General features: G+C 41.8%; 1 protein-coding gene across 4 annotated transcripts; it reads left to right on the top strand.

Moving 5' to 3' along the window:
• The first annotated feature begins 419 nt into the window (after positions 1 to 419).
• Positions 420 to 9,377, top strand: UBE2B (ubiquitin conjugating enzyme E2 B). 4 transcript variants are annotated; one of them, XM_014883444.2, is made up of 6 exons: positions 420 to 575; positions 3,638 to 3,718; positions 4,442 to 4,467; positions 5,494 to 5,583; positions 6,771 to 6,859; positions 7,639 to 9,377. In XM_014883444.2, exons 1-6 carry the CDS (start codon positions 532 to 534, stop codon positions 7,765 to 7,767), a joined length of 459 nt encoding a protein of 152 aa, XP_014738930.1. In that variant the 5' UTR covers positions 420 to 531; the 3' UTR covers positions 7,768 to 9,377. The 4 variants fall into 4 exon arrangements, with proteins under 4 accessions (XP_014738930.1, XP_088029830.1, XP_088029829.1 ...); XM_088173702.1 differs by lacking the exon at positions 420 to 575 and adding an exon at positions 1,048 to 1,824; XM_088173704.1 differs by lacking the exon at positions 5,494 to 5,583.
• Positions 9,378 to 9,721: the final 344 nt, after the last annotated feature.

The raw sequence follows: 9,721 nt of genomic DNA, 5'->3' as shown, positions 1-9,721 counted from the left end.
AGCAGGGTGAATACACAGCACAGAAATAATAATCTAAATGTATAACCTTGTAATCTGACCACGATTAATTGTTTCTGTACTTTGCAGAAATTCAGTTAAATCTCAGTGAGCTAGTGTGTCTCCCAAGGAGAAAATCCCACCTGAGTGGGACCCTCACCTGCGTGAGGCAGGGCTGCTGTTTGCCCGGCCGGGCCCGCGGTGCGGCAGGCCCGGACTCTCTCCCGTACCCTTTCCCGGCCGGCCGGGCCCGGGGTGCGGCGGGCCCGCGGTGCGGCGGGCCCAGGCTCTCTCCCGGACCCTTTCCCGCCACCTCTTCCCAAACTCCGCCGAGTGCGGAGCCGCGCGCACCCGCGCGCACCCGCCTCCCACCACACCCCTCTGCGCCGCGCAATGGTGCGGTCCGGCTCCCCCCTCCCGCTGGCGTAATGGTACGCGCGGTGCCAACCCCTCTCCGCACACGCAGCCGCCATTGCGGGTTGTTTGTGCGGACGCGCAGCGAGCGCGGGCGGGAGGCGGCGCCGCGGCTCCGCCATGTCCACTCCGGCGCGCCGCCGCCTGATGCGCGACTTCAAGAGGTGAGCGGGGCCCGGACCTACCGCTGCCCCGCGCCTTTGAGCCGGGCCTGGGGCTGGCACCGAGCTCCCCAGAGTCAGGGGCGCGCTCCGCAGGGAGTGGCAGTGCCGGGGGGAGCGGAGGCACCGCCAGGGGAGCATGGGGTCCCTCCGGGCAGCGTCGGCTTTGTTCGAGCCGCCTTGCCCGGGCGCCGACGGCTGAGGGCGTGTGAGGATAGAAGTTGGAGGGGTGGCTGCGAACCGGGGCGGCCCGGGAGTGCCCGCGGGGTCGCGGGGCGCTGAAATGTCGAGTGGGATGCGGGCGCTGCCAGGCGCCGTGCCCTGGCTGGCAGGGCCCTGGGCCCGTGCCGCTCGGCCCGCACCCCACCGCTGCCGAGTACGTCCAGTACCCGCAGGCTCCAGCTTTGGAGTAGATAAGGCAGAATTCAGAAGTGTTCCAGCCTCGTTGGGTCGGAGGGTCTCTCTGAAAATAAGTTTTTTGTGCTCAACACCTGAAAACGAAGTGTAAAGAACTAGCGTGCGTTTCGTTTGTGTGTAATAAGAACCAAAATGCCCTTTAATGGTTTTTATGCACATGGTACTGTGTTTAAAGTTTGCAATCATGAGGAATCTTGTTTAATATATGCGAACTGCTAAAGGAGAAGTTATTAGTTGCACTCTTCTAAATGTTAATGACTGAACCACTGACTCTGGAATAAATTATTTCCGACACGTAAACACACTTAGAGTGTGGAAGAGGATGGGGGGGTTCCTTTGTAAGATTCACTGTAAGAGTTCTTCAGACTGGGTCGATCAGGAGTAGCTGAAGGTGAGTCAGCTTTGATAGTGTCTCTTTTTTTAGCATAGCTATGTTATACCAGCCCCTGAAAACACATCAGTAAACACTTGACGTGCATTGTAGTTGCTTTACGTGGCTGCGCGTAAAGCAACAGCGACAAATGCCTGATTCGTGAATCTAGAAGCAGTAGGAGGTTTTTGGGAAGTGGAGCCCTCCCCTACTGTTGTATGAGTGTTGGTGTTTGTTAAGTGGGTGTTGCTTGATTCCCGTTCAGATCAAAACAGGATATTCAGACTTTTTATTGTATTTGGTTATACCGATGAACTAATGTTTTTTTTCAGGCTGACTAATTAATTTTTCAAGACTACAGTCAGATGTGTGTTTTATGCCTTTATATTCTTACAAGGACTGGTTTAATAATTTTGAAGTTAAGGCTGGAGAGAGGATTCTGATGCTGTGGAGAAATATAACCAAGTAAATCAAATCTATTTGTCATCTACTTGCAGCTTTGATATGCCAAAACTGATGTAACTTTTTCATGTCAGTTTTTGTTTTACTCTGCCCTTTTGTGCTGCAAGTTATATATTTGTTTCATATGTTACTTGTACTTCATACTGAAATAACAGACAGTGTGCTGTGAACTCTGATTCACTTAATTAAATATAAACTGCTTTTGCATACTGTAATTGTCAGGAGCAGGAAGAGAGTAGTTCAGCAGATTTCTTACCTCCTCTAATTTGAATAAACCAAAATAAATAAAAGGTTATTTATTTATTTTGCTGATAATAATACCACATTTTATCTGCTGTTTAGGACTTTCAAGATTAGTCCTTTTTGCAGTCCTTGCCAGATCCTTTCTGTAGTTAGACCCTGTGGCAAGTAGGGTGCACATGTACTGTGAAGTTGATCTAAAAACCAAAGTCATCTCCCAGATGCATTTGTCAGGCTAATGCGCAAGGCACTGCTGCTGGCCTGCAGCCTGGCTGTCATGTAGGAAGAAGTCCTGTTCCTGTTTTCCCTGACCAAAATAGTAGGTCGTTTATGCTGTTGATACTCAGCTGTCTGGACTGGGTGTGCTTGAAGAGCAGGGGTGTAAACAGAGTTAGAGGGACTCTGAGCAGCTTCTGGGCTGCTCTGTAGGGCAGCAGCACTACTCAGCATCCTTGGACAACACATGGTGTTACCCCAGATTGAGGCATTGCAAGTGCAGGGAGGATTGCCTCGCTGTGCTGCTGACACCTCTCAGTAAATCTGTATTTGGACATGGCATTTTGTTGGACTTTGTCCCTTGGTCTGCAGAGCTTTTTGTGGTGACTTGTTTATAAGTGTGCTGTGATACGATCAAACCTCATAGTAACACTCAAGAGTTGTTTAGACAAGGGTAGTCAGTGCATTTTCTTTATTCTTGGTAACTCTGGAGGCGAAACTGGTGAGGGGAGTAGGAGCTGTCACTGAGGGGGTTTGATCAGGTGGATTGATTGGGGCATGCTGGTTTACATTCTTCAGGGTCTAGTGATCCTTAACATGGATGCAGCAATAGGCAGGGGAGAGTATTTGAATCCTGCCCTCTTTGGCTGCAGTACATACTTCTGGTTCAAGTTTGTGGAGCTTTCAGTAAGTAACATGGTTTTCCCTGGTCCAGGCATTAAGAAACTAAAAATTTAAAATGTTCCTGTAATTGCTTTAGAGATAAAACATTTGTGAGACTGGTAAGAGGGAGTAGCAGCACACAGGTTTCCCCTTTGCTCCCTTTTGAAGCCATCAGCTTGTCAGTCAGATAGGTTTATACCAAATTTAGCCACTTCTCATGCATGGATCTGGGTATGCAGGAAAAGCTCCACTGACTTGCCTTGAGTCCCAGCAAGAGTGCTCTGTGTGTGTGTGTGTGTGTCACTGCCTGGATTTCAGCTCTTGGTTGTGGCTGCAGCTTGTTCTCTTATTCGCTGTAGCACCCAGCAGCAATTGCTCTCTTAGTTCGCAGTGTAGCACCATAAATCCCAGCTGTCCATGGTGCTATAAGTTATTCTTACAGTTAATCCTTTGTTCCCTGAACGCTTATCAGACCTATTGTGCCCTTGTGTCTCAGTGTAAAACATGAGAAAATCTTGATGTGCATTGTCTTGTAGGTCTGTCTTTCAGAGCGTTGATAATCTGCATGTAATGCTTTGTGTAGTCTCTGATTTGGAATGAGAAAATATTTACAAGATGTGGATATTACTGGTAAATTTACATCTGCAGGTGGAAGTATTTAATATATGACTTGTGATTCTATGTTTGTAATTCTTAGATTGCAAGAAGACCCTCCTGTGGGTGTCAGTGGTGCACCATCTGAGAATAATATAATGCAATGGAATGCAGTTATATTTGGGTAAGAGTTTTTGGTCACAATGAAGTTCGGTATCAGTGGGCTAAATATAATAACCTGAAGTTTGCTTTTATAGTTATTCTCTTGTTTCATGTATCTAAAGTCAGTAAACTTAAAATGGCCAAGTGTTATGGTAAAAATCTCTTTTCACAGATAACAGAGAATGGTTAGGAAGGAAAAAATTTAAATTTTAAATTTGTTCAGCTTTTTTGTTGAAAAAAGCCTGCATGTGGCTTAATAAATAGGTTATACTGTGTTATGAAAATGCAGGATTCCTCTTTAAAGTATGTAAATGCCACATGTTCTAAGCCATTAAATCAAGATGTATTAGTGGTTGGATTGAATCCTAGTAGGACAAGGTACAGGATCTGTCTGTGAAATTACATTGCGTATCCTGTTGAAGAGGAGGTGGCTTAGTATCCTTTCATAAAACTGAAGTGTGCTTGCTAATAATCTGCTCATTTGTTCCAATCCAGTCATCTAAAGGCATATGTATTGTTTGGGATGATGATAAAGTAGATATCTCAAATAGCAGAGTGACTATGGGAAGTGTCTTAGATACAGCAAACCTCTCAGAGGTTGCCTATGGATGCTTCTCTAAACATTTAGATTATTGCTTTTACCTATATCTTGGAGAGGATGAGAAAGAAGATATACATTTTTTGTGCCTGTGTGAAAGTAGGTAAGGATCACTTTTAACTCGAGTTTCTTTTTAAAACCTTTCAGGCCAGAAGGGACGCCTTTTGAAGACGGTAAGTTGCTAACTTTGTGATCTTTGTCATTCTAATAAATGTTGCCAATACTAACATTGTTCTGCTTTTGAAAAATGGTAGGTGCTATCCGTATATAATTTGAAACAAACCAAATAAGTGAAGGAGTGATGCTTGTTGGCTATAAAAATACGTATCTTGATCTAAGTAGTGCCTTGTCACGCTGGCTCATGATTGGTTAGAAAGCTACAAAGTAATGTTTCTATCAAGCCTTTTTCATACATGCATACAAGAGCTTTTAGCAAGGGTTATTGGCCTGACTTGCCAGCTATGCTTGCACATCTCTAGCTGAGCTCAACAAGAGCTTCTGTTGTTTCATCTTTTTGGCATGTTTGATTCATCACTGTTCTCCTAATGAAGAACAGGTGAAAAACCTTGAGTTGTCCTCAATATAGAATTCAGTGTGGTTGAGGGAATCCCGAATTTGTACATAAACAGGAAAGCTAGTGTGTAATTTAACCTCCCTTAGGCATATGAGGAATAATGAGTTTAATAATTATATTATTATTGCAGTAATTGGCAGCAGATGGGTTTTTCTCTGTGTTGGGTTGGCGGAGTTAGAGTAAGTTATTCGCTGATCCATAACAAAGGTTTTCAGTGAATCAACTGTGAGCTGAAAGACTGAGATTGCTGATTTTGAAAGTTGAGTGTTTCTTTGCTGGCACCACAATGCCTTCTTCATGAAACGCCTTAAAGTCACCCAAGTCCGTGGACCCAGCATACTGGGTCATAGAAAAGTGGGGTAATGTTGGATATGGCTGCCTTTGCCATGTATACAGTGAATCTCCAAGCTCCTACCCAACCTCTGCTGCTGGGTTTATTACTCTAAGCAGTAGTTCCACAGTTCCATTATCACTTGAAATACATGAAAAGCAGTCAGATTCTGTGTTGTTTGGTTATATAAGGGTGAGGAGAAATCATAAGCAGATAAATTAATTTGTTCTCTATGTTCCTGGATATGTTATTTTGTTGTTAGTTGTCTGATTGTATTTATCTTTGTTTGGGCAGGTACTTTTAAACTAGTAATAGAATTTTCTGAAGAATATCCAAATAAGCCTCCAACTGTTAGATTTTTATCAAAAATGTTCCATCCAAATGGTGAGTAAACCATCTTCATTTAGCTGTAATACTCATTAAATAATACAGAATGGTCATGCATTCTCTGAAGTTCTGGAATGCTTAATCTCTCTTCATCTCCTAAGTAGATGTCTAGGACAGCAACACTTGATGCAAAATAAAGAGTTATGATGCTATTAAGAAGCAGCTATCTGCCTCTTACTAATCAATATGTAACCTCAGCAGCAAAGCCTGTGAGTATTTTCAGCAGCAGCTGCACTTAGGTTGGTTTAAAGAAGCAGTTCTGGATGCAAATTACTGCCCCCTTCCATTTAACAGCAGCCACGTCTGTGCAGCCACATCTTGAGGTGCAGGGAACTGATGGAGCCAAGTGTTACTTAGTCTTGCCAGGTGAGGTTTCACCCAAATCCCTACTTTCATCTGGTGCTCCGTGACAACCAGGACTAGCACAGGAAAGAAAATGAGGATGTTCAGTCATAGAGGAGGCATCTGACCCAAACTCAGTGATGAGGACAGCTATCAGAGTGCACCGTGCTTCCTCTCCCAGCACTGATAGGTTTTGCTGAGTACACACATGCAGAAAAAAAACCCAGAAAAAAAGCCTGCTGCTTCTCTGTAGAAATTACGCCTCCCATACTGAGCAGGCCAGTTTGTTTCTGCCACGAGATTTATAATTTGTTGAGAACAAGCTGGAGGACAAGGATGTAAAAGTTTGAGCAGTAAGTCTTGGGTTTATGTGAACTCCATTAAGACTGGTAGGTATCCAGACAGAAGTAGGATTTCAGGCACTTCTCCATATTTTCTACTGTCTGCCTTGGTGCCTCTCATAGTGAGTGTAGGGTGTGATAAAATGGGGCAAGAGCTGCTGCTGTTCAGGGTGTGACAGCTGTGAGTGATTCCACTCCTGCAGTGAAGGCCTTGCTGCTCTCTGGGAGGCCTCTCCACTGTGATTGTATGGATCAGTCACACTGGAGGAGCAGAACACCAAGTCTGCCCATTCCTGTGCTAATGCCATAATCCTCAGACCTTCCTTCTTTCCCTCAGAGGTGTTCTGTTAAAGTCTGTGTCAAGCCAGAGAAGATGGTGAAACTGCTGTCCTCTTTCCTAAAGCATTAATCTAAGCACGGACTGAATTGGAAGAATAACTCTGCCTTGAACAGTGCCAGAAATCTGACAGTTTCTAAGTGATATCTGTGTTGTATTTACAGTGTATGCAGATGGCAGCATATGTTTAGACATTCTTCAGAATCGCTGGAGTCCAACATATGACGTTTCATCTATTTTAACTTCAATTCAGGTAACTTTGCATCTGTTTTACCAAATAATTATATTATTGTTGGTCTCTATTCCAGAATTCACAGCTCAATGATGGGGAGAGCCAGGTATCTGTATCAAGGGGAACTTCAAATCCTTGTGACTTAAGCACTTTTTAGATCAAATAAAGGCGAAAATGCTACCTAATTACTAATTCTGAGCTACAAAACTGCCATTATACATTTTTGCACAGGAAAGCAGTTACTGGTTTGTATTGATTTTTAACCGTTTTTACTCAAGATAGGATATCAGATGCAGAAATTTGCCTCGTGTTTGAAACATCTAACTTTACTGTGAAGCCTTCAAAGGGACAATATTGCTGAAACACACTACTTGAGATAAGTAAAAATGGCCTAGCACAGTGGAAATGCACAATACTTTTGCTCCTGTGTGACTGTTCTGATTTTTTTCAACAGTCGTGTTTCATAGGAGACATTGTAAGCCCCTCTTTGTAGTCCTGAATGACACTAGCAATGTAATTACCAAATAGTCAGTTAGCTCCATAGTGCTGACTAGCACAAACTTTGGTTTGTGAAGCTACAAGTGTGTGCAGCACTGATGCTTAGGCAGGGTATAATTTGAGGTTCACCCCTAATTATTAATATAGTTGGGGTACCTAACCATGAGTTTAACTAGGTTTTTTTCAACTGGGCCGTTCTGAGTTGTGTCTGCCTCTGAAACACATTTAACTTGAAAGTAAGTTGATTTTTTTCCTGATTTAAATGTGTTGGTTTGTCTGACATTGTTTTCCCCTTTTTCCAGTCTCTGCTTGATGAACCCAATCCAAACAGTCCAGCAAACAGTCAGGCAGCACAACTTTACCAGGAGAACAAACGCGAATATGAGAAAAGAGTTTCAGCTATTGTTGAACAAAGTTGGAATGATTCGTAACAGCTTCTGTGTTACTCTCCATCCTCATCTTTATGTCCAATTTATCTCTCAATAGAAGGGCTACCAGAAGTTTCAAGTGCCACAGTTCTATGAATTTGCATAAAAACTCATTTGCAAACAAAATTAAGCCCTCCAGTTTAGGGAAAGCTAAAAGCTTGTGTATCTCAATTAACGTCCTTTTTATTGCATGATAAGAACTAAGTTATTGCTACATAAATTTGTAATATATCCTGTTTGTATTTTTTTTCCAAGTGTATGATGTTGGTGTGGAGTTTTCATGACAGAATATACACATTTTGTAAATCTGTACTTTTTCAAACATTGAATGCCTTATTTTTGAATTCTTTAGATTTTTAAATTGGAGAAAAGCACTTAAAGTTTTTATATATGAATATTTCATGTAAAACTGTTAAATACATAACCTTAGTGCAAGACATTCTGCTCTCACTCTTATCTTTTTCCAAGGGCTCATTTTTTGTCCATGCTGTCGATACCCTGCACTTTACAAACAGAAAAGGTAATCCACGATGCAGCTGTCTTCATGCCATGTCATTGCTTCTGCACCTCAGCCTTGACTTGATTTTGTGTGTCCTCAGTTGTATGAGGAAGAGAATTTTGGTAGCTGCCAATTACAAATGGAGAAACAGATGTAACTATTTTGCTGAAAGTCTCACCTTAAACCTGCAGCAGAGTTGCAAACATGACCAGGCTTGGTGATAATGTATTTTAATAAGTTTTATTTTTCTGAAATACTGTATTTTACCAACCTGGAAAATGTCATCTAAATCTGTCCTATATTCACACAGTGATTCTGTAATATAGTTTTGAATATCTTCTAATAATTAAAGAGGTTTCCCATTAGTTTCTCTTGGGGGTAGGGAAAAATTAATCACCAACAGAATAAAACATGTCTGCAGATTTAATGGAGTTATTCTTCCAAGCCTGACTGTGTACCATGTGGTCAGGTCTCATGTCTATATCACAAAAGCTCCACATATTCTTAAATGGAGAGTTTAAAGAACGTTGGCTTTGTTTTTAAAGTGTTGATGTGTTAGTTATTTCTTACCGTATTCTGTAAACCAGGCTAGCTGACTACAGTAAAGAATTAAGCCATTATTTCTTCCAGCATTAAAATTGTAACAGCTTTTTCATAATTCCAGCCAGCATTTTACATATATATATATATTAAACTCCTCAAATCCCATACCAAAATACAATTGAGTGGTGCCTAAAAAGCAATGGAAATTGATTTCACCTAGAAAAAAAATGCTTATTTGCAGCAGTCATTGTTAAAAGTTATTCTCAATGCACTGAAACAAGAATATCAATTTACACCTCACACCTGCTTGTAAAGGTCTGTGATTTCTAGGACCAGCACTCAAGTATAGAAATGGCACTGAGAATACTGTAAAACCAGACTCTGTTAGTAGCCTGTGGAGTAAAACTATGCTGCCTTGGATAAGCATTAGTGTGCAAAGGCTCAAAAAACCATCAATGCTATGTAATAACTTTGCTTTAATTAAGTCACTTTGCTTTCCTTGAACTGCTGAATTTGTGTTTAAGAATTTTTCAATCTATGTCTGATTAATAACAATCTCCAAAGGATCCAATTTGCTTTTGGTTGTGGTGAAGTTACAGTAACACTGGCAGAGTGATGCTACGTAGCTTAAAACATCAATGCAAATATTTTGTTGTTCATAAATATAATATGGGAAAACTTCCTATTTCTAAGAATTAATCTAAACTTTGATTTTTTTTTAATTTTTTTTTTTAATTTGCCTCCTCTTTCAATTTTTTTGTTCCTTTGACATATGCATCAGCTGAGATTTGTTGTTCATTAGCGTTCAGATTAGTTTGATGATTCCTGAGCAGCCAGTTTGGCCCAGTTATAGGTTGATGATGCTTGGAACATGTTTTTGTGTCTCTGGGATGGTGGCAGTAGATGTGTGAGAAA

Source organism: Sturnus vulgaris, chromosome 15 (assembly GCF_052056855.1).
Source record: "Sturnus vulgaris isolate bStuVul1 chromosome 15, bStuVul1.hap1, whole genome shotgun sequence".
In the NCBI taxonomy this organism is placed as follows: Eukaryota; Metazoa; Chordata; class Aves; order Passeriformes; family Sturnidae; genus Sturnus; species Sturnus vulgaris.
The sequence above is the reverse complement of the archived record's forward strand: the minus strand, read 5'-3'. Positions and strand labels throughout refer to the sequence as shown.